The sequence below is a fragment of the Pimephales promelas genome, chromosome 3 (assembly GCF_988280905.1).
Source record: "Pimephales promelas chromosome 3, fPimPro1.hap1.1, whole genome shotgun sequence".
Lineage (NCBI taxonomy): Eukaryota > Metazoa > Chordata > Actinopteri > Cypriniformes > Leuciscidae > Pimephales > Pimephales promelas.
Window position 1 is genome coordinate 42821963 of NC_142771.1, and position 24255 is coordinate 42846217.

General features: G+C 41.9%; 1 protein-coding gene across 1 annotated transcript; it reads left to right on the forward strand.

The window, feature by feature from the left end:
- The first annotated feature begins 3194 nt into the window (after positions 1-3194).
- Positions 3195-17580, forward strand: axin2 (axin 2 (conductin, axil)). Its single transcript, XM_039648754.2, has 10 exons — positions 3195-4024; positions 6526-6666; positions 8883-8985; positions 10281-10421; positions 10913-11388; positions 11496-11663; positions 12311-12523; positions 12622-12702; positions 13255-13422; positions 16307-17580. The coding sequence occupies exons 1-10, from the start codon at positions 3195-3197 to the stop codon at positions 16431-16433; spliced, it is 2448 nt and encodes an 815-aa protein (XP_039504688.2). The 3' UTR covers positions 16434-17580.
- Positions 17581-24255: the final 6675 nt, after the last annotated feature.

Sequence of the window (24255 nt, forward strand, 5' to 3'; positions counted from 1 at the left end):
AAGACGTTTTATAATGTCTTTTGTTGGGTAGTGTTGAATGGAAAAACAACACCAAGATACTGTATTTATCTTAACCGAAGTATATCTTCGTTTGCGTAATAGGAGAAAGAAAAAAAGAAAGTCGTTTTGGAACAACATTGTATGATGACAGAATTATCTTTTTTTTTTAACAATACTTTCATTTTTAACATCGTCCTCTTGCTTTATTTCAGTATTATGCAATTTCCAACTTATTGCGTTGGGTCAACTTAATTCAATAAGGTTGATTCAACTTATTTACTATGTTTGGGCATGGCCTTATTTAATAGTGTCAGTGAATTTAAAAAAGGCTCCCTGTCCCCTGATATGATTCAGGTATTCAAATTCATATATTCATTCATCCAATGCAATATAATTTATTTTAGTGTCACACTAATCAATTACTAGACCATAGCCATCTATTGGTAGATCTGTAGCACTTTTTTATTTCAGTTAATGCAACACAAATGGATTAAGTAAACTTAAGCAGATTGAACACAATCAAATTAAGCTTGGACAAAATGTATAGCAATTGTGTTGCTTAAGCTCATTTAATTAAAAAATTCATTTTTTTGAGTGTCTGCCTTAGGGTTTTTCTTTTGGACTCTCACAAATGAAAAAATTCAGTGAAAACTGCTTTTATAAAAACCCAAAGTGGATCAATAAGGCGTAGTCTCCTCGAGGTTTTATCGATAGCAAACTGTACAGTTCTATTATCTGTGAATATATGTAATATAAATACAAATTTTATTGATAGAGCTGTCTTCTATTTCCGATGTTATTATTATTGTTTATTTTATTTATTCTTAGTCTCATTTAAATGTCTGTTCTCATACAGTATTTGTATGTATGCATGTACCAAGAGCTCCTGTAAAACCACAACAAATGTGACCAAAAGCAGTCACATTTGCAGGAATAACAACAACAACAACAACAACAAAAAATAACAATATCATTAAGATATTAAGTAAAGATCATGATTCATAAAGATATTTTGTACCGTAAATATAATGAAAATATAAATTTTTTTGAGAGTGGATGCAGCACAATCACAAACATAAATAAACATAAACGAACATAAATAAACTTCAAAGGCGATTTTTTTCCCAGATTTTCAAATAGCTCTATCTCGGCCACATATTGTCAGATGATGTATAAATCTCAAATCTGGTTTTGTGGTCCGGGATTACAAATTCCTCGTGTGTTTGCGCGCACTTGGCGAATCCAGTTCATTCAGATTCAGATTCCGAACGCAGAAACGAATAGGTTAAATGTGTATGTGGTAACGGAGGGGTTAACTGTGCATATGGTAATTAAGGAGTTAACTGCGAGTCCTCAGAGGGAAAAAGCGGCCTGTGTCTTTAAAGTTTCTGTAGCAACAGCAGGATCACTTACTCCTGACGCTCCACAGCTCGAGGGGAGTCGGCTCAAGATCTCTGCGCTTTGATAAGGTCCTCGCGCCTCGGTTGAAACTTTCCCCTCACGGACTTTAGCGAACGGGCACTTTCAGCGACTCATTGTGCGCATTCGAGTCGGAAGCATCGATAATAATAAATAAGTGCGTTTAGACATTTTTCGGAGCGAGCTGTGTGGGTTTAAAGCGGGAAGGAGAGGAATAGTGTTATATGTATCTGTCGGGACCGTGCGGTCGGCTGCGCGCTTTGATGTCCGCTCTTAAACCCTGAGCTCAGTCCACACTGGAATAGAGACCAGAGCGCATTCAAATACACACACTATACAGGGATCTAGTGTGCCCTTTACTGGAGGAAGTGTACGCTGGAAAACCTCAAGTCTGCGTTTGACACTAAACAACATCAGAGGAACAGAGGACTACGCGCAATTGGATATATATTGTGGATTATATTTGTTCTTTTGTTTGAAAACTGGGACTTTTGGGGACTGAACTCATGGATGGATGGTGAGTTCGAGCAGTGTGTGTGTGTGAGTGTGTGTGTTCTCCCAGCGCTGGCCCCATGCTTTTGCTTTGATGTTCTGTTTACCGACTTTGAAGTCATGTGTCGCTGTGAAATAAAGTATTTCTGATAGACACTGCGTTAAAGCGCGTGTTTTGGGTCTGGGTGTGTGTTGTGTTGTTTTGACGTTAGATTAGAGTGTTTAAAGTGTATTCATGGTGGTGTTATGGGACTTCACCCCCTGTGATCTCACACTTTTGTTTTTCTTCATGGGTTTGAAGTTGAATACAAACATGTTTTTGTTTTATTTCTCGTGGATTGGATATCTGAGCACCCTTGGAATTTCCCGATGTTTGTTTAATGCTTTAAAACTGAACGAATAGTTTAGAGACGCGTCTGAATGTGTTTTTAAAGACTCTTCTGTAGCCTATGTGTTTCGATGCGCGATGCATTATAGAGGCGTTTTCATTGAAAATGTAGCCTACGTTAGCTTTGTACTATGCTATTATTGTTGTTTTTTTCATTATAATTGTATGTAGATTTAATGTACATTACGCATTCTTTAAGAGAGGTTATTCTGAACTCATATTGATGATATTAGCGAATGCAAGTTTCTGTACTGTACATATACTGTAAGTATGCATGCTGTCGACTAAATGGGTACACGTTATTTTGCGCTTCATTGCGATCGGTTTCAGCGTAGTCGACATTTACGCTATTTTATCTGCACTATGAAACATTGCGAACGGGAAAGTGAAATGCGGTTTTCTTATGCCGCCGATCTGAGTTTTGAGTTCTGAGCTTCTAGGTTTTATTTTCTTCATACAACCGAGAATGGGACGTTTGATCGTTTTAGTTTTGTTAAATTGCCGGCTAGGCTCAGTTTTCTTTGAAGTTTCTCTCGTTTCATCGCGTCGAGTTGATTCAAAAAAAAAAAAGTAATGTAACCCGATACGAAAATATTTGATATGATCTCATTTTTTTTTTTTTAATTTTAAGTTATAAATATCTCCTATCTTGCCTGCATTGAATTTAAAACGGGTCGCTTTGATTTCATTCGACGAAGCCGATTGTACACCGCAAGTGCGCACAATGTAGAAAATGTGTGTCTGAAGTGACTCTTTTGAAGTTTTGGGGCGGATCTGGTTTTGATGAGATCAATACTTTGTGTTTCAGAGAGAAGCTCCCCTGCTGATTTAAGAGAGAGAGGAGATTACAGCTGAGCTTCACACTGAAGGCTTTGCTGCTGGAGCTGCAAGAGCCATGAATAGGACACTAACAGATCCTATGGTCACTAGCTTCAGAGAAGATGACCCACGTCCACCGGTCCCAGGGGAAGAGGGTGAGACGACATGCCACCATCCCAGCAAACTGGCCATGATGAGACCGAAGGATCCTGTGAAAACCATTATGGCTGATCTTCGCTGTTCCACAACCAGGAGGGATGAGGATGGACTTGGGGAACCGGAGGGCAGTGCATCACCAGACTCCCCTCTTGCCCGGTGGACCAAATCTTTGCACTTCCTTCTCGGGGACCAGGACGGTGCTCAACTTTTCCGGGCATATCTTGAACGTGAGAAATGTGAGGACACTTTAGATTTTTGGTTCGCCTGCAATGGTTTCAGGCAAATGGACCTCAAGGATACCAAAACGCACAGAGTTGCCAAAGCCATTTACAAGCGGTATATTGAGAACAACAGCGTTGTGGCCAAGCAGCTTAAACCTGCCACTAAGACCTTTATTAGGGATAATATTAAGCGTCAGCAGATTGACTCGGCGATGTTTGATCAGGCTCAAATGGAGATCCAGACGGCTATGGAGGAGAATGCCTATCAGATGTTCCTGACCTCAGACATATACCTTGAGTACGTCAGAACCGGATGCGAGAACCCAAGTCATGTGAATCCCAATGGACTAGGAGGCCTAAAACTGGTGTGCGGATACTTGCCGATGCCGACTCTAAACGAAGAGGAAGAATGGAGTTGTAATGACTTTAAAGCCAAAGCTTTGGCCACTGTAGTGGGTCTGTCCGCCAAAGCGCTACGGTCACCGCCTTCCCTTCTTTCAGCGGAAGCATTAGAGAAAAGCTACAGGTAAGACGTCAAAAAATCTATATGATACCACTGTAAATTCTTGCAACTGCTACATGCTTGGTGCTGCTTCGTGTACGACGCAGCCTTGTGACTAAAGACGGATTGTTTGATCGATGAGCTATCACTGTCCTTGAGCAACACACTAACTCTTAGGTTACTCCAGAAGGATAAATTCCTCTCATTGAGTGTAAAGTCGCTTTGGATACGTTGATCAGGTTAATGACAAACTAATAAATTGGGAATGAGTTTTAAGTGTATTATACTGTTTCATGCAGCTATTGCACTGAATTCTTGCTTTAAACATGAGAGGCCCTTTCTCGCAAGTTTGGAGCGGTTTGCTCTCACCTGGCTTGCATTACTCAGAGAGAGAGAGAGAAGGGGAAAAAAAACATCAATAGAGCAGCTCTTCCTTTCATGTAAATATTGTCTTGCACCAGGCCCTCTGCTGGCTCCACACAGTTTCCTCTGCTTTGAAATTCTTCCGCCGTTAGAGGATCATCTTCAAGGATCAAGGCTAGTTCACAATGCAAAATTGGTTTCAGACGTCAAATAGATAAAACAAGTGGCACACACCAAAAAAGTGTCACTGCTTCAAAACTAAAGCCGTTGTATTTGCCTTTTTATTAACAACTCACAAGATTTAGCTCATCTATATACTATGACACCTTTGGATGTCTTGACAAGCTGTTGGTTTAACCAAACACCAGGGGAAATCTGGCTTGATGAATGAATACCTGTCACAGCACTTGAGGTTGTAAATGAGGTGACCCATCAAGGTGTGGTGCCAGACAAATGTTTATCTGTCTCAAAGACAGCCCATTGGGAGGGTGATCTTGAAGAAGGTGACGGAACGTTTCATCTCTGCTTATCTTTGTCTGGTTGTTTACGTAGGAGATGATTAAGAACCAGACGAGAGTAAGCAAAGTCTCTCTTCCCTGATTTCTTTTTGAAGAATGCTCCTTGAGCAGTCTGTTTTTCCTCTCTCTCTCGGGGCACTTTTTTTGTTCATCTGAAGCATGTGGAACTTATTTCTCTCTCTCTTTCTGTGTTTCTGAATCGAGTTATTCACAAAACAACACGCAGCGGCGGTTCCTCTGTGAGTCACAGAGACCGTGGCCTTCATCTCCTCCGTTTCTTATTTACCACAGTTCTCCTCTGATTTTCAACTGCCTCTCTGCGCACTTTTATCTAGGAAAAAAACCCCGACGGATTGAGAATAAGCACACTTTTTGAGTGAGTGGAAAAGAAGGACAGAGGGGGGCGAGGCACCTCATGAAAGAAAGCATGAATGAGGGGGTGAGCGAGGGAAGAATGTGAACCCAGCTGTGCTAAATACCTGACTCTGAGCGGGAGCTTCCAAAGGTCAGGTTTGAGTTGGGGCCTTAGGCTATAGTCCTGCTGGGTCTCCCCTCACAGCGCTGCTGGCAGTAGGCATTCTCATAAAGAGGAGGCCCTCCTTCCCCCTTCTTCTCTTCTTTCTTTCCGCTCTCTCATGTTCTTTATTTCCCTCTCTCTCACTCTCTTGGTCCGACTCAGGTTCTCTACCTCCTCCTCCTATTCCAGTGGAGCAGGAATGTGTCACAGCAGGAGAGAGGGGTATGGAGAGCGAGCGAGCGAGAGAGAGAGAGAGAGAGAACGGGAGGGGTGGGTATGTGGAGGAGGTGCCCTAGCAGAGGAAGCAGCACAAGAGAAGGAATGACATGAAACGGGAAAGTTTGGAAGGGGGAGGTAAAGTGAGGAACGGGGTGCCTGGCCCAGACAAAAGGCCCCAGATATGCTCCACTGAGGGGAAGTGGCATTGGCAATTCACACAGATGTGCTGCTCACTTAACTTTCCCCCTGATCAGCCCTCACCGGGCTGCCCCAGGGGGGAGGTGGGGCAAGAGAGATGAAAGGAAAGAGAAGAGAAAAGACAAACTGAGCTTGAGCCCCCCCCCCCCCCCCCCCAACACCAAGAAAAAAGACTAGTAAAAATAGATGGACCGGTTTCACAAACATAAGGGAGGCCATGGTGGAAGCATTTTTTGCTCTAAATGGCAAAACTAATATTTGGATGATATCATAACATTTTTCTTTGTAAGTGATGTTTAATCCACACAGTTAAGGCCAGAATCATAGTCTTTTCTTCAGCTACCTTCTATGGTGATAACAAGCCTCAGTTGTGGAGATGGCAAACAGGTTGTTTGTCCCGTTAACAGGATGCATCACCTTTTTTTGAGGTGGCAAAAGTTAGTCAAGCTGTTTAAAGCTTGCTCCCGTTCTGCCATGACAGTAGTTTTCTGTAAAAGCCGCTGTAGTTCCCTTTGTGGCAAGGCTGAGAGTGCAGCTGAACACATTTCGGAAAGCGATACACTTTTGAACCTTATATGTTCAGTCCCTTCTGAGTAACGCGAGGATAAATGTCTTGCTCAGCTGTGAATTCATGAATTAACCAAGTTACCAAGTTTAAGAACTACACCACCCTTTCAACTAAAAACCAAAATATGTTTCTGTCCCTATAGGTCCTACCGACGCAATGACCCTGGAAACCACTATCGTGTTACGTCCGGTTATAGTTTTGCCCCTGCCACCAGTGCCAATGACAGTGAGGTCTCCAGTGATGCCCTGACGGATGACTCTATGTCTATGACGGACAGTAGTGTGTAAGTGTGTACATGTCTCATACCAAAGTAATAAGAAAGTGTCTTTCTAAAACACTCTTTCTATATTTGCCTGTCTCATAAGCTGATTGTCATAGACAAATTTGAATGATGCCTAAAAATTTAGATCTTGAAAGATTCCTATCATCTTGAGCCTGTGGTCAAAGACTAGTAACATCTCTCTCGAGCTGTTAGCAGACATTGGGTTTAAGTATTTAGTCGTTCAGGTGATACGTTGACATTTAAATAAAAGTGTTTGACATGTTTTTTAAAGCATTGCTAGAGTCTGGAGTGGTGGCTTGGAGTGGACCCAAGAGTAGATGGAGATAATGTGCTTCCTCTATCCGTTAATTAAAGCTAATGTTTGCAAATTCCCTAACAGGAAATGATACTGGCTAGTTTGTCCTCCTTTTTTGCTCATGTTCTTTTCCTATATAGCTTTGATCTTCAAGGGCTTTCTTTTCAGACTTTGCACAACATAGTCACCAAAGACAGTCTTTATTTATTGGTTTTGCCATTGTCCCAGGAAAAAAAGGGAGGGGTGGGGGGGGTAACTCGCCATGTGGACTATAAGACACTCATCGAGGTGCTTTGGCAGTAAATTAAAGGAATCTCAACTCGCAGGGAGGTTTGGTATGAGCCCACCGCGGCTGGAACGGAGGGATTCAGTGTCAGCTAGGCCTTTGAGAGGTTAGCCATTTCTGGAGCACAAGAGCAGGTCACCTGGGATTAGGGTGTTTGGGACCCCCATCCCCCAGACGCTCACGTACGCCACCCATTCAACCCCACCTCAGCCTGAAAGCAGCCCTCCCCCCCCTCTGTGTTTGCGGCAGAGGCAATTGTGCGAGTGCATAGCTAAGTGCAGAGAGTGAGAAATAAAATGCATGCTGGATGAAAGGCTTAACTGAATCGCTTTCAGCCCATTGTTAGGCCCCGGGAGCTTAGAGGGATAAGAGGGTGGCTGGCTGCTTTGAAAATTACTTGCACAAGTGAATAGGAGATTCCCATAAAGCACAGCCAGCCTGTGACACCCCAAAGCTCCGAACAGAGAAAGTGTCTGTGGACAGTGGGCTGATTGAACCAAAGATTAATATTTTGATAGGTGCAACCATTCAGCACTTCTTTTGAACTAAATGTGCAACAGCTTTCTTGGGTGACTCGTCCTCATACTGAACTCAAATCATCTCCCATGTGATGCATCTGATGAGTCGGTGAAAAAACGAAAAAAGTTCATTGTTCGGAAAACAATTTTTACCGAATTTTGTTTTATCTACATGCTCCTGTCCAATGATTTTACCCATATTTAGCCATTGCATTTCATTGCATTTTTGTTTTTATTTGTGCCACTTTGAAGTAGCATACGGTGGGAAAAACAGCCTCTGTGTTCTTTATTTGGAGGCTGATTTGATTGGAATAGCTGCGTTTTTATTTGAGTTAAAAGGCACAGCGTTAAATCAGAATCTGAATTCCAGATAAAGGGAGGGAGGGAGCGAGGGAGGGGAGGAGAAGTGGGGGAAATTTTGCTTATATCTTATTTATGGATTTACTTGGACGCTAGGGAATGCCGCTGCGCCGACTTCAAACATTACCTTATCTTACAAACCAGCCTTTTGATGTGCGCAAGATCAGAGGCTGACTGCCGAGCGCTTGCCAAATGAAGATTGGAGCGACGGCTTTATGCGCATGACTGTGAGCTTTCAAAGACGTGCTGGAAACTGCATTTGGGCTAGGTCATACACTTCAGAGTCAGAACAGAGCAAAGGAAACTGGCCTGGCTTTAAAAAAAAAGAAAGAAAGAAAAAAGCAGAGCGAAGGATGAGAAAGATGTCTGGATTTAGAGGCAAGAAAGGGCAAGATTGAAGAGGTGGAGGTTTAGGAACATTCTGCCATGGATTAGATGGATTAGGAGTGTTTATGGAAACACGAGACGTCTTTTTTATTGTTATTGGTAACGTCATATAGATGTCGGTAGCTGTGCTTGATTGTGCGTTGGCATTTGTTTTGCTGCCCTTCGGGTTTGATTGTGCCCCCGGGCGTCTGTGCTGGGGAAGAGTTTGCACAGGGTGAGAGTGTACTGTTTTCTGGGCCATTGTTTCCACTACATCTGTTTGTATTTGAGTTCCTTTGAAACACTCTAACGATATTTGTGCAGCATGTGTATGTTTGTGTACAAGTATGGGCAGTGAATAACCTTCATCCTTCTCTATGTGTCCTGATAGAGATGCCATCCCTCCTTACAAGCTGGGAAGTAAAAAACAAATCCAGCGAGAGATGCAGCGCAACATGAGGATGAACGGCCAAGTGTCTCTACCTCCGTTCCCTGTAAGTGTCCTTGCCGTTCTTCTGAACTACACACACAACTCCAACATCACCCCCAATTAAAAAGCATTACCCTCTCACGGTTGTGGACCGTTCGTGTTGTTGTGCTCTCTCTCGGATAATGACTCTTAATAAACTGCCATGCCGCACTAAATGAGTCTGTTTTATCCTGAGGCACCAAAATCAACTGTCTCTCTCTGAGAGCGCTTTGATCAGCGGATGAATGGGGCTGACTTCAAGGGAAGTGACAACTTCCAACTGAGCTGCACCCTTTTTAGTCCTCCAAAAGCACCCTCCATCCCCCTCTCCCTCGTTTCCTCCCTGTCTCCCTGAAAGCAGAAAAAAGAGAGGGTCAAATTTGTGTTTGGAGAGAGGGTTTGGAAAGACAACTTGTTAATCAAGTCAAACAACCCGTCACTTTGGCCACTGTTTGTGCACTCGTACTCCCATACATGCAATTTCAAGCTCTGTGTTGGAAAAACTTCCCATTTTCTCTGTTGTCTCTCTCTCCCTTTTTTTCTATCTTGTAATATTTCCCTTCTGGTTTGGTGCTGACTGGCTGCCTCTCCCGGGATGTTTCTTTTAGGCAGCAGGGGCCTGGAGCTGCTGCAAGTCTCACCAGCAACTCGTCTTCCTTTCTTCTCTCTTTCGTCTTTCCCTTCATCTCCACAAAGAGATGGAAAGAGGAAGCCAAATCAAGAAAGGCAGGGCGCAAAATAATAATAAAAATAATAAGAAAGTGATTGAAAATCCTTGTGTGAGACGCACACACATGGGGAAGGAGGATAATGTGGCTACTGTAGTTTAAAGGTGCCCGCTGTCGTTGGGGGGGAATAAATTACCTCGGCGCTTCTGATCTCCCACCGCTTGACTCCTCTAGTGGCGGCACACATCTCACCATCTTACTTTCTCTTCTTTTAATCCCCCTCTCTTTCCTTTTTTCTTTGCCTCCCTCCTTTTTCCCCCTGTCGATATGTGACTTTTATTGCTAGATGTAAAGCCAGTGTCCCTGCCGCCCCTGGTGAGCGTTTGATATTTGACGAGGGCTCTTTGAAGCTGCCTCACTTCACAGGCCGGGCTGATGGCTTGGTTGCACTACAGAGGGAACAAGCCGAGGCTCCTTAGAGCGTGACCAACTGCTCATGCCGGCAGCGGCCCATGCCAGTGGTGTGGGGCATGTGTCTGTGTTTGTGTGTGCATTGGACGGGCAGTGGACTTATGCAGGGAGGGCAGCTGTAGAAATCAACCCCTCCTGTCCTGTCTGGTCTTCTTGCTAATCTGTATCTCTGGTTGTGCAGAGGACGCGGCGGCCACCTAAGGAGATGACTCCCGTGGAGCCAGCAGCATTTGCAGCACAGTTGATAGCCAGACTGGAGAGTCTGAAGCGGGAACAGGAAACCATGAGCTCCCTGGAGGAGAGACTTCAACAGATTCAGGAGGTTTGTATTGCTGCAATTCTCTGGAAATGTTGTCACTATGTCAAATAGTTAAACGGTTGAAGTGTTCTGTTTCCTTAAAACAGTAGTCTCAAACTCACTTGGGACTTGTTTCCCAACCCTGCTCCTTGAGGCACACCAACAGTGCACATTTTGGATATCTCCCTTTTCTGACCCATATTTCTGGTCTTGGAGTCTCTACTAACGAGCTGATGAGTTGATTCAGGTGTGATCGATTAGTAAGAGTTGGAAAATGTGTAGTGTTGGTGTGCCTCCAGGAACAGTGGCCTAGTGGACCACAGCTCTTGACAGTTTTGCTCCAACCCTAAGCAAACACTCCTGATCCAGGTAATCAAGGTCTTCAGGATTACTAGAAACTTCCTGAGTTTGAGCTGGTTGGAGCTAAACCGTGCAAAGCTGTGGTTAAACAGTTCCCGTAAATGGCTGTTTGCAAGTATTTCTTTTTAAAATCATGCTTCTGTGTGCGCTTGTAGGAGGAGGAGCGGGATGAATCTGAGGTGTCTGGAAGCAGTGCATCCCACTCTCTGCCTTTGCTCCCTCCTGGCTCTTACGAGGAGGACCCCCAGGCCATCCTGGACGAGCACCTTTCCCGAGTCCTCAAGACTCCTGGCTGTCAGTCTCCAGGAATGCTTCGGCATTCCCCACGCTCCCGCTCTCCTGAACAGCGCCCACTCCCTCGGGGAGGTCCCAGCACCAGATCGCAGTCTGGCTCCCTGAATGGACACGTGCCAGCCAAGGCCTTCATCTCCAGACAGTCAACCAAGCACATCCATCACCACTACATCCATCACCATGCTGGGCCCAAAAGCAAGGAGCAGATCGAGGCGGAGGCGACCCAGCGGGTGCAGTGCCTGTGCCATGGGTCTTCAGATTGCTGTTCTGCCCCTTACATTCGCAGTCGGAGTCTGGGCCGAGACCAGTGTGGCAAGCCTGCAGAAGTGGCCTTGGGGTATGCTGCAACTCTTTTTCTTTACATATGTTTTCCTTTTAATTGTGGAATCCTGGTGTCAATAGATAGAACTTGCTCTTCAACTTCTTTTCTTTTCATAATGCTAGGCATTGCAGCTCGTTATCCAAGCGTTTGTGTAAATCTGGTGAGGAGGTGAACACGGAAGGGTTGGAGAACAGTCTCCTTCAGTTGCCAGCTGACAGTACAGACCGCTCTCAAAACGTTTGGCAGTGGATCCTGGAGAGCGACCGACAGACCAAGCACAAGCCCCACAGGTCTGTCTTGCAACTATTGTCATGTCTATGTTCTAACTCTTTTTTTTTTCTTATGCATGCGCCTTTACTACTACCAATGTTTAGTTGGGATAAGGGAGTGTAACGATATCGTCATGTCCATACATATCACGATACTGAACTTGATAAACACGATATTATTGCGATCATTTCAGAAAATTAATAGGCTTAGACTTGGCACTGGAAAACCAATGCACAGAACAATGGTGACACCAAAATATTCCTGATTCTGAAACTGAAAATACAGAATTATTTTAGACGAATATGCTTGAACTCTGTCAATGGCTGAATGTATTCAAAATAATGTAGGACACTTTTTAATGGTATTAATAGGACCCAGAAATATCCATTATATTCAACATTATATATAGCAGTTTATTGTAGTACTGACACTTAAAATCTGAAAACGTGATTTATTTATTTTCCCTCACACAGAAGTGTTATTTTGGGTGAACTATCAATATAACTATTTCTCTATTGGAATATATATTGTGACCCAATATATTGTTACACCCCTAGCGAGTAAGCATTCTCTTTTCCTTACTGCATTGAGCAATCATTTTGAAGATAGAGGCCTTTGCTTCTCTTTGTGCCATTTACTTACACAGTGAAATTGTCTATTGTTGCAGCACTCAAAATGTAAAGAAGTTGCACTGTTTGGAGTCGCCACGCACACACACCTGGGGAGGTGGTGGAAGCAGTGGGCATCTCCGTGCCCATCAACCCGCACACCCCTTCGTTCAAGACCCTGCCATGCCTCCTCTACCCCCGCCCAACACCCTCGCACAGCTGGAAGAGGCCCGTAGACGCCTGGAGGAAGTTTCCAAACCCTCCAAACAGAGGTATGAGATCCACTCTACACTCTTTTAACACTTTGTATGCAGTTTTTTTTCTTAAAACGCTTGATGTTAATATTGATTATATGGGTTCCCCTTTACAGGCATTCAACATCAAGCCTTCAGAGAGACAAGAGTCACCCAGTGCCTGTTCAAAATGGCAGTTCAGTGCTTCAAACGGATGAGTACGTATCTCCTCCTAATTGTCATCATCCTGCACACTATAATTCATTGTTCAATGCCACGACAGTCCTGCTGCATGCACAATGCTTTGTAGCCATTAGTCTTCCCCTCTTTCAAAAGCATCTGGTTGGTTTTCCTCTTGGTTTCTGGGCCTGGCTAGTATTTAAAGTGTGGAGCGTTGGCCACCTTATGGCAAAACCCTTTTTCATTTTTAATTGGCTGACCTTCTGTCACAGTCTAAGGCTGGGATGCACTTTCTGATGTAACACTACGTTGTATTGATCTGTCTATTGATCATCATTCTCTTTATCCAGCTAGGACAGCAACACTTTGTTAAACCCAAAGTACTAGTACAGAGAAAACTATTGTCTAAAATATTGACTTTTTAGTGTGCTTAACCTAGACAAATATTAACCTAGTCATGAACTAATATTTAAAACAATCTTGAAGTTTGATGATTATGGTTTAGAGTTCCTACATGAGCAATAGTGACAGTGATTCTTGCTTTATTCTGATCTCAAAGGCCTACCTAACATCTCTGTTTGTCTTTACAGACCGAAAGATCCCAAGAAGATTTCGAGTTGCCACAGTAGTTTGGGCTCAGAGACAGTGGTCACGTACTTCTTTTGCGGTGAGGAAATCCCGTACCGCAGAATGATGAAAACACACAGCCTCACACTTGGACACTTCAAGGAACAACTACGGAAAAAAGGCAACTATAGGTATACCCTCAACTCCTTTTCCAACTAGAGAAATTATGTTTGGTGGTTGGCTGCTGAAGACGTTGAATTTGTATATATTAGTTTTGCAATTGGCTGATTTGTTGGTGTGTTTTGACACTGGTTGTGTTGGCTCTCTGCAAGACGACGATGTTTACTGTAAACATTCGCATTAGCAGCAAGTATGGAGTTAAGACGACAGGAAAGAGAGAGGGGTGGTTGCACAGAGAAAGAAAGAATGAGGGAATTTTAACTGTAGCCGTTTGGTCACATCTGGTATTGATTTCATCTTAAGGCACATTTAATAAGCAGCTCTTTGAAGCCCAGGCCTTTCATTTGATGCACAAAGACTCGCACACATTTTTCAACAATTGTATCAAGCTACGTTGCTCTCATACATTGGTGTGTGTGTTTTCATAAGACTTTTTTTTTTAATGATTACTTCTCATTCATATCAAAGGCTCTCTTTGTTTTGCCCTTTTTTATTTGAATTGGGGTATTGTCGGATGGCCGCCAATGGGTTTTCTTGTGCATGTTGTCTCCATAAAAGCACATTTAAGCACACCGGAACAATTGGGGAACTTTTGCTGGTAATTAAGCTGGTTATAGCTTTTAAATCCCCTTTGACCAACATGCGGTTGCAGGGTTATCCATCTAGATAACCCTAGTTTATCAAATAGTTTGTATTCTATATGAATATTGAAAAATTCCCAATGTTAAGGACCCCTCTCTGACCAAGGAAAAGGGAATTCAAAGCTGAAGGTTTTAATCGCAGAAAACGTGTGGAGTCGGGTCATTTCAACATGGCAGAAATTCAACAAAGAACAGTACTGCCAGAGTTGCCAGACGATATTGGTGCCAGATGTTGCGAAGAGAAAATCTTGCCATATAAAACATGCTCCAATGGAAAGACTTCTTTCTCTTTTTCTTTCTTCTTCTCCCTCTCTCTTTTTTTTTTCAAACAAATAAGAGCCATGCTGCCCTTTTGAAGATTTTGCGGAGGAGGATATAGCTTATTCTCCAGAAATAAGGATGTAATTATGTGCCATGTTGCAAGTATTCTAGTTTGTCCCTCATTTATGAAGTTAAGCTTGGGCAGTGGGAAAACAATGGATCGTTTCCGACATACTGAAAAGAAAAAAGAAACTTTGTTCTCGTTGCTTGTTGTTTCGATACATGGTTATTCCTGTGTGTGTTTTATGTGAACTGTTTCTATGACTTGGTGGTGTTTGCTTGTAAAAACTTAGCATGCACTGCAGCGCAATTTAGTAAGAGGGGGCATTTTCCATTACAAAGCCAATTACTGAGGCAAACCTCACCACTCCCTCCCCTCCCACTGTTTTCTCTTCCTTCTGGAGGAGGTGGAGATCATTAGTGCATCAGAGGTGGAGGGAAAGGGACAAATCGGACAATGGAAATGAGGCAAAGAGTCTATCCATCAAGGTCAAACACTAGATTAAGCTCAGACTCGTCCCCATCACAATGTGGTAATGAAAAAAGTTAGTGTAGACTCCTCGGCACCCAAAAATGTCAACCCTTGTGAAAGATCCCCGTCATTTGCTCACAGAGCTCCCAATTAGACACAAGAAGCCTGATGGTAGATTGGTGGTGGTGTTTAACAGACCCTCTAATTTAGGCTAAAGCGACTCTTTGTCCCGCAAATAGTGGAGTGCAATGCAGGACCGTATTAGTATTAGTTGGTTTCACTTTAGTTTGATGGTCGCTTTAACACGTTCTGTTGTGTAGCGTCACGCCTAACATGTCTACTAACTCTCCTTTGAGTGTGAGTAGAGTATTAGTAGACTGGTTGGCAAGTACTTGCTATAATGTCTGTTGGAGGATCATCACAAGATGAGAGTTGGCAGATATTAAAGGAGTAGTTCACTTTTAAAAAAACTTTTGCTGATAATTTACTCACCCCCATGTCATCCAAGATGTCCATGTCTTTCTTTCTTCAGTCGAAACGAAATTAAGGTTTTTGATGAAAACATTCCAGGATTTTCTCCATATAATGGACTTCAATGGGAACCAAACGGTTCAAGGTCCAAAAGACAGTTTCAGTGCAAACTAAAAACTGTTCAAAGGGCTTGAAGCGATTCCAGATGATGAATAAGGGTCTTATCAAGCGAAACGATCCTCATTTAAAAAATGAATAACAAATTTTAGTTTTATATGCTCGCCTTGCTCTGTTTTGTGATGCGCTTTTGTGACTCTCCTGTTCGAACTTGTTCATCCAAATGAACGAATCTCTTCCCGAGTCAACTCGTTCATTTCGTTCTTTGAATGAACCAAGATTTGTTCATTTTGATAAACGAGTTCGAACAACAGGAGAATCGCGAACGTTCGTCACAGAACAGAGCAAGGCGAGCATTTGAGCTTATAAAACTTAAACTTAGTTATTTTTTTTTCTTAAATGAGCGATCGTTTCGCTTGATAATACTCTTATTCATCATCTGGAATCGTTTAAAGCCCTTTGAACAGTTTGTAGTTTGCACTGAAACTGTCTTTTGGACCTTGAAAAGTTTGGTTCCCATTGAAGTCCATTATATGGAGAAAATCCCGGAATGTTTTCATCAAAAACCTTAATTTCTTTTCGACTGAAGAAAGAAAGACATGGACATCTTGGATGAAATGGGGGTGAGTAAATTATCAGCAAAAGTCTTTAAGCAGAGAGTCTACTAATACTCTAATGAGAGTTCATTGACATGAAGTTGCTTATGGTGAACAACGTCAAAATATCAAAATAAAGTGTTACCGGATATTTAAAGTCAACATGAATTGGTGCATTGGCTCTAAACACAGACTTTGTTGTTTTCTGGAATGGAAGAATGCCCTTTGACCTGTAGTTTTTGAGCAGTTTGTTGATCGTACATGTTCTCCGTTTCAGGTACTACTTCAAGAAGGCCAGTGATGAGTTTGAATGTGGCGCTGTGTTTGAGGAGGTCTGGGACGACTGCTCAGTTCTGCCCATGTATGAGGGCAAAATCCTCGGCAAAGTGGAGAGAATGGACTAGATGAACCACGTGTGGACTTACCCCAGCACTCGAAGAGCAAGAAAATAGACGTTTTTATGAAGCTTAAGAAGTTTAGAAGTTTGGCGTACCAAGCTATTGAAGGAAAACTAGCCTATGAAGTACAGAGGGATCTGAACCAGCAACGCATCCTTTGCTTTGGGAAAATTATGACCAATGAAGATGCAGTCAAACCACTCGCTTGTTTGGACTACAACATGCCAACATTGGTGTGTTACCTTACTATGAACTGCTGACCAGCATTTGTGATGATTATAAATGTGTATAAATGTGTTGAATGCCAGAATGTGTGCATGTGTAATACAGAGGTGCTCATATGTACACAAAGTTATAATATGCTTCTGTCACAAGTTAAAGACTTTATTGCTATTTATTAAACTGTCATTCCCCTCATACCTGTGTTCAGATGATGGACAAGCTGCTTATTTGATTGGGAGATCTTTCCAATGTTACACATGCATGGACGGATGCCTCGAGTCACGTCACCTTAACTCAAAAGACTTGTACCAGGAATTGCCGATGAGAACGAACCTCTCCAAACCTCTCTGCTGATTGGGTGGAAATGTCTACCTTTAACGCCCAGTTAATAGTTGTTGCATCTTTATAGTGCCTTTGGTTTAAGGTCCAGACATTGCACAGGAACCAATAGCCTTGTCCTGGAGCCTGTTCCAAAACTCTGAACAAAAACAGCAGTAATAGGAAGTTACACCATTTTAAAAGTGAAATTCAGCATGGTCTGCGAGAGATCCGAGAGTGTGCATGGAAAGGGTTAATGTCCTGTGTAAAAAAGGCCTGGATAAATTGGCATGAGCGGATCAAAACATGCCATCGCTAGTGTATTATACAGTACCTGTGCCTACATGGATACCATGCTGTGTGCTGCCCTGTTTCAGGGTGTGAATATTCCCTTGCTTTTCTGAGGGGTTTATGTTTAAAATACGTTTTTTTATGCTTTGGATATCTTGTAATCATGACATTACTTTTCAGTGTTTTCCTCCCCAAATTTTGTTTGTGTTCCAATGTAAATTATGCATTATATAGAGCTTCATTTTAAAGACGACTTGGTACTTTAATTATTGTAATTATGAAGAGATGTAGCCTTTATTAAAAGTTATATTTTTTAAATGAACACCGGCAAGTTTGTGTGCTTAACTTCTGTGTGTCTGTGTTTCGAATGATTTTTTTTGCACCTTCACTTGTTTTCCTTGAGTTTGAGTGGTCAGTGTTGTGTGTGTATTCCCTGGGAATCAGACCCACACTAAATCTACACTACCAGCCGAAAGCTTGGGATCAAGACCATTTTAATGTTTTTAAAAGAAGTCTCTTCTGCTCACTAAAGCTGCATTTACTTTATTAACAATACCACAAAAATATTGTTAAATATTGTGACAATTAAATATATATATATATTGTAATTTATTCCTGTGATCAAAGTTGAATTTTCCTCATCATTACTCCAGTCTAGAGCCCGACCGATATTATCGGCCAATATTAGGCATTTTCCTAACTATCGGTATCAGCATTTATAATGGCCGATAAATAAATATTTTTAAAAAATGCAGGTGTGGTGATTCGATGCCAATAAAGCACATAAAAGCTGTCACAAAGAGCTGGCCAAAGTAAAGATTGAGAATACATCAGATATAGCAAGGAGACATTTTAATTGTTTATTAATAAACAAGTGTTTTCAGTCAGCGTCGCTGCAAAGATCGTCAGTGAACACACCAGAGAGAAATGCACATTTCATTCGGATTACAGCAGAGAGCAGTCTGTCTTTCGTTTTGAAGTGTTCTGTTTTAAAGTAGACATTTCAATATAGATATATTTCTCAGATCTATATGCTGAGTTTCGGTTCATTTATGAGACGAGTTGCAGTTCACGCGCCTACAATACAAAAGTTTGTACTCACCAATAGGAAAGTGTGTCAACTTTTGACTGGTACTCTACTATAATACATAATATTGCTTCTGCATTATAATATACACATTAATAATTAGGATTGGGTATCGTTTGAATTTGAACGATTCTGATTCCGATTCCGATTCCTTGTTTCGATTCCGGTTCCTAACGATTCTCGATTTCGATTCTTTAGGGTCAAAAAAGTTTAGCTAACCTTGCTAACCAACGGTCTTTCTGAAGGAAATACTCCTTCTGTCACAAATACTTGTCACAAATTTTGCATTTTGCTGAGATTTCGTTAATTTTTAGAAAAGTGAAGCCACACTTTGGACCGCCGACGTAAGCTACTCATGTTCGACTCGCGCGGTTATGCCAACACTTCCGGTAGACGCTTCTTTGTTGGTGTTGTCCAGCGGTTTCTTCTTCCGCTCGGCGGACTGTGAATATCGAAACTAGGAATTGAAATTTTAACATTCGAACGATTCCGGGAAAAACGAAAAGTTAGTCTCGGTTCCAATCGATACTCGATTCTCGATACCCAACCCTATTAATAATATCGGCCGATATATCGGTATCTGCCTTTTTTTATCAGTATCGGCATCGGCCCCCAAAAATCCATATCATGTCAGTGTCACGTGATCCTTCAGAAATCACTCTAATATGATGATTTGATGCTCAAGAAACATTTAAAATCAAACATTATCAATGTTGAAAACAGTTGTTTTTTTCAGGATTCTTTGATGAATATAAAGTTCAAAGAACAGAATTTATTTGAAATATGACATTTTGTTACATCATAAATCTCTTTTCTGTAACTTTTGATAAATTTAATTCATCCTTGATGAATAAAAGTATATTGATTACTTTCCCCCAAAAAATAATTCTTACTGATCCCAAACTTTTGAACGATATTTCAAATAAATGCTGTTCTTTTCAACTTTCAATTCGTCAAAGAATCCTGAAATAAAAATGTAAATAACTGTTTTCAGTCACTATTTCGAGTACATCCTCACACCCCGCAGTGAAACTTGTATAACTTTTACTATTCCACACAATTCCCCTAAAATCTGGGCAGAAAAAAAAATGCTCAAGTCTTCATATTTAGCTTTAACCTGCTCATGATCTTAAAGTTATATCAGTTGATCATCTCCTCGTGGTTTTAGACCCCTCTGAGACCAGATTTAGGGTATCTAACAGGAAGTTTGGTAAGGACAAGATGAATGATAGCATGAGGGTATCATAAAGAGACTCCCTGATTGGCTGTTAATCCCATCCATTAAAGTGCATGCGGGGCTCCTGCCAGCGGGGGGTAGCGCTGGGGCTGTTTGTACACCACTGAAGGCTTTGTTCATGGATCATTCCCCCCAGCACCTCCATGCTTAATTAACCCCCCTGTAGCTCCTTCCATGAGAAACCAACTCCAAGGTGAAGGCCTTTCCCAGAAAACCTTCCTCCAATGCTAGCCCATTATGTTTAGTATTTCAAGTGTTCACCATCAGGGTTTGAAATTAACTTTTTCACTCACCGGCCAATTTGGCTGCTAAATGTTTAAGTTATCGGCCATTCAGAACTTATACTAGCCAAAACATTTAAATGAAAAGAGATACAGAGATCTTAGAGATACATAATTAATTTCTTATTTTAAACTAAATCCTCTCATCCAGCTCTTCATTTTCACCATAAATGTGTTTTAGATGGACAGATCAATTCAGTACATAGAACATCAAAACATGTAGGATGTTGTCGGTTAATGTCTTTTCTGTTCACCAAAAGCTTTTTTAATCTCCACTATTGCTTTAATGCAAATGAACAAGTGTGCCGTTATATGTTGTGTAGTGACGTGTGTGTTCAAGCCAAATATGAGCAGATTCTACGCGATACGCTGTGTTTAATCAACGCATTCTCATCCTAGGGCGTCATATAGGGAGGCTTTTGCCAATGCGTAGACATCCAACGCACATGGCACCCTTTAGCATCAATATAACACGCTTGAGTTACGTGTAGGTTTAGGTCTGGGGTAGGGTTAGGGTTAGACCACTAGGAGGCGCCTTCTGCCCCATATATATCTGCGTCTCATATTGACGCTAAAGGGTTAGTTAGCATTGTCAAAAGCGTCAGTATATGACGCCTTGGGATGAGAACGGGCTAGATCATGAGGACTCACGAGTATTTGCACTAAATCTGAGCAGATTTGTCTCACAAACTTCACCAGCAGATTGAGTAAACATAAGTAACACGCCGAATTGAATCGTGATTTGACAGTGTTACCCGACACAGTTGATTTTGACCCGCGTTTGGCGTGTGTTAAAGGGATAGTTCACTTTGAAATTAATTTTTGAAATGTTTTAGCTTACCTCAAGGGCATCCATGACGTAGGTGTCTTTGTTTCCACAGTATTTTCAATTTTGATATTTTTAGGTCAAACCGTTGTTGTCTATCAGTCATATAATGGAGCTCTATGGTCACCACCTCAAAGAGCAAGTCCAGATTAAACATGATTTAATGACTCGTAAATGTATGTACACATTGATGGCCTAAGACACGAAACGAGCGGTTTGTTTGAGAAAACGGTAAAACAGTATTCATATTGTTTTTACCTCATGTAACCACAGCCACGTCCAAGTGATCTGAGGGCACTTGGACGGAAGTGATCTCTCGCGTGGTTGCGGAAAAAAATCAACGTTGTCTGTTGATATATCGAAATTGTCTTCCATTGCGATTTCCTGTATATCTAAATATGTTTAGATCTTCACATTGAAGGTTAACACTTCTGAAATCTCTGTGTAAACACAATGAGTGACGGAGACGCAAGAGATCACTTCTGGCGTTTGCAGACCCGCGGCCTCAGATCAGTTGGACGTGGTTGTGATTACAAGAGGTAAAAACAAAAAAAAACACTGTTCGTTTTCTCACACAAACTGCTCGTTTCGTGTCTTAGGCCATCAATGTGTACTTACATTTACGAGTCATTAAATCATGTTTAATTTGGACTTCTCTTTGCATGCTCTTTGAGGTGGTGACCATAGACCTCCATTATATGACTGACAGACAAGAAAGGTTTGACCTAAAAATATCAAAATCGAAAATACTGTGGAAACAAAGACACCTACATCTTGGATGCCCTTGAGGTAAGATAAAACATACCAAAAATGGATTTCAAAGTGAACTATCCCTTTAATTTCAAACCCTGTTCACCATGAAGTGGAGGGAGGACATGCGTTTCTTGAGCCTCTCCACACTTGCTCCCCTGCCCTGGGAGATGTGCGCTTCACCAGAGTCGGGGCAACTGGATTTTCCCGGGGCTAATCGGAGGATTAAATGCCCCTGGAATCACCGCTGGCCCAGCATGCTTAGAGACAATGCCACGGCATAATGAACTACTTCAGACCCCGGTGAGAAATCCCAGCCATATTTGTTCCCATTATCAGCCTTTAATTTGCTCCCTCGTAGAAAATTAATAAATGCAGCAGTAATTTGGCCACTAGAGCCCTGTTTGTACGAGCGCACACATGCTTAGAGATAGGCTGGAGTGCGAAGTGTCTTGCGGGAGATGGGTTTTTTTTTTATAGACAAATAAAGCCTGGCAGAGATCAGAGCCTCGACTTGACCCTCGACTTGTCACTTCCCGGCTCCTGATTGTCCTTCGTTTCTAGTGAACTCTATTTTAAAGTTTCCTGTGCTTTGATCGTGGAATCATCTAGGAAACTCTTAGATGTATTTCCCTGAACGGCCGTGACCTAAACGCTCCCGTAACCACATCCCGTGATCCTGGAGAGGTTGCTTAGTTGGGGACATTTCATTTAACATGCAACTATATTATTGATCTGTCTGCACTGACAGCTTTATATATGAGAACTGAACTGAGCTGGTTTTCTCGAGCCCCAAACACTGCTGTAGTGCGGATGAACGGCCAGAACACAGTAAGTGTTCAGTCAGTTATACACTGTAAATACTAGTGAAAAAAACAAATGTAATTTACTTGAAAAAGTTAGTTCAGGCAAGAATTTTAAAAAACTAAGTAAATTCCATATCAGTATTTCAAGCGAGTATAAATGAAAGTGTAATATCAACTCAATAAAATTAAGTAAAAATTACTCAACTTTTCTGATACTGGGGTTCCCATCATGCACTGGACCTTGAAAAATTAATGAGGTTCATTTTTCACTGGTTTCCAGCTGTATTTACACTGTTTTATCATTGATTTTTGTTTTCAGTATTAGTAAATTGCCATTTTGTGACATTTCGAGTAAATATTTTGCTTAAAAACGACACATTCAAACACAAAAACGATCCATCAAATGTTACCACCATTGTGTATTGTCTACCAAGTATTGAGGTGTTTGCATTCACATAAGGCTTAAAGTCTGACATGATGTATACATAAATTACTTAGATGATCTAAGTAAAACACATACTATAAATGACTAATAAAATTCAAGATTATTGTTTTAGTGAAGTGTAATACAAAGGCAAAGGTAATCGGTATTAATCAACCTTTTACAAGCCGAGTTAAAATTACTTATTTTTTGTAAAGTTTACTTAATTCCACATTCCAAGTAAATTTAACTTAAAGATTTCTAATTAAAGCTACTGATAAATATGTTTAGGTTTTTACTTGGCAAATCTTTGTAAATTTACTAGCATTTTCTGAGTGAGATCGTTTAGCAAGGTTTTTTCAAGTAAATCCTACTCCAAATTTTTAACAGTGTAGCTAACAACTAATAAACGGAAGTGAATCAATCAACACTAACTTTATCAGGACTGCTGTACACCCCAAATCTCCTATTATCACTGTGAAGCTGCTTTGAAACGAGCTACATTGCTAAAGTGGAAATGGAAATCGCAGGTGTCGACGCAGGGAGACTTTAACGTCGTCCGACTAAACCCCCGAGTCGTTCCCGATGACGTCTGGACGTCAGATTGATGATATCAGCGCTCTCTCGCTTCTCACGGCACAAAGCGGAGCACGTGGGAGGCAGAAGAGTAACCATATCAGGCAGTGTGTGTGCCAGCGGCTCGCTAACTGTTGCATTCACTTCATTGTGTGGGGTGGTAATTGGCATTAAGCGCTACTCTGGCGGCTTTAACCAGCGTCAGTGTGTGTGAAAGAGAGAGAAAGAGACAGCTAAAGCTGCCTTAGTTCACTTCCCAGCCAACATTAGCTCGCATGGCAGGCCGGCGCTATTGTGCTACTTCACTTTTGTTACACTTAAGAGAGAACCGGCTCTGCCAAAAAAATGGCTCTCTGTTGATAGATTTATTTGCCAGGTAAAAACATTCGGCTGTGAAACGTGGGAGAAACCGAAGTGTGTGTGTGTGTGTGTGTGGGAGGAGGGTTAAAGGATAAATGAGGAAGAAAAAAGAAGGAAAAGAGAGCGACAGAGACTGAGACATGGGCTATTGCCAAGAGACACATCAAAGCGCTCCCTTGATGTTTATTTTGAATGGGCACTAATGGTTTCTGAAGGCAAAGAGTTGCAGCAGGAAGACACAGACAGAAGTGTGGAGCCAGCCTGAAGTCCTGCGAGGGCACACACACACATCCCCATCTCGCGTCTGAGAGCGACAGCGGGGTGTGTCGGAGCAGGAGATGCGGACACCAGGTCATGCTTACACACACATTCTTCTACTCAAGCCTTTGCCCATCGGCTGTGGTTTTCTCGACCCACAACCTTTGCATATTCTGGCCCATTACTTTTTGAATTTTTAAGGCCTGACAAGTAATTTGTTGAGGTCGATTGGTGAAGAAAGACTACACGCCTTTGCACATATTCAAACACTTGAACACGCGTGTGCATGCCAATCAATCAAAACTAACTTTAGCTGGACAGTAACTTTATTCTAGAGCTTCTGTAAACCCCAAACAATCTCTGTTACTGTAATCTCCTATTAAAGAAAAGTGTGC

Excerpts from the sequence above, each read along its gene's own strand:
- axin2 (XM_039648754.2), top strand. The coding sequence starts at position 3,195 with ATGAATAGGACACTAACAGATCCTATGGTCACTAGCTTCAGAGAAGAT. Across the intron at positions 4,025-6,525 it reads GCATTAGAGAAAAGCTACAG|GTCCTACCGACGCAATGACC; the intron begins GTAAGACGTCAA and ends CTGTCCCTATAG. Across the intron at positions 11,664-12,310 it reads ACCAAGCACAAGCCCCACAG|CACTCAAAATGTAAAGAAGT; the intron begins GTCTGTCTTGCA and ends CTATTGTTGCAG.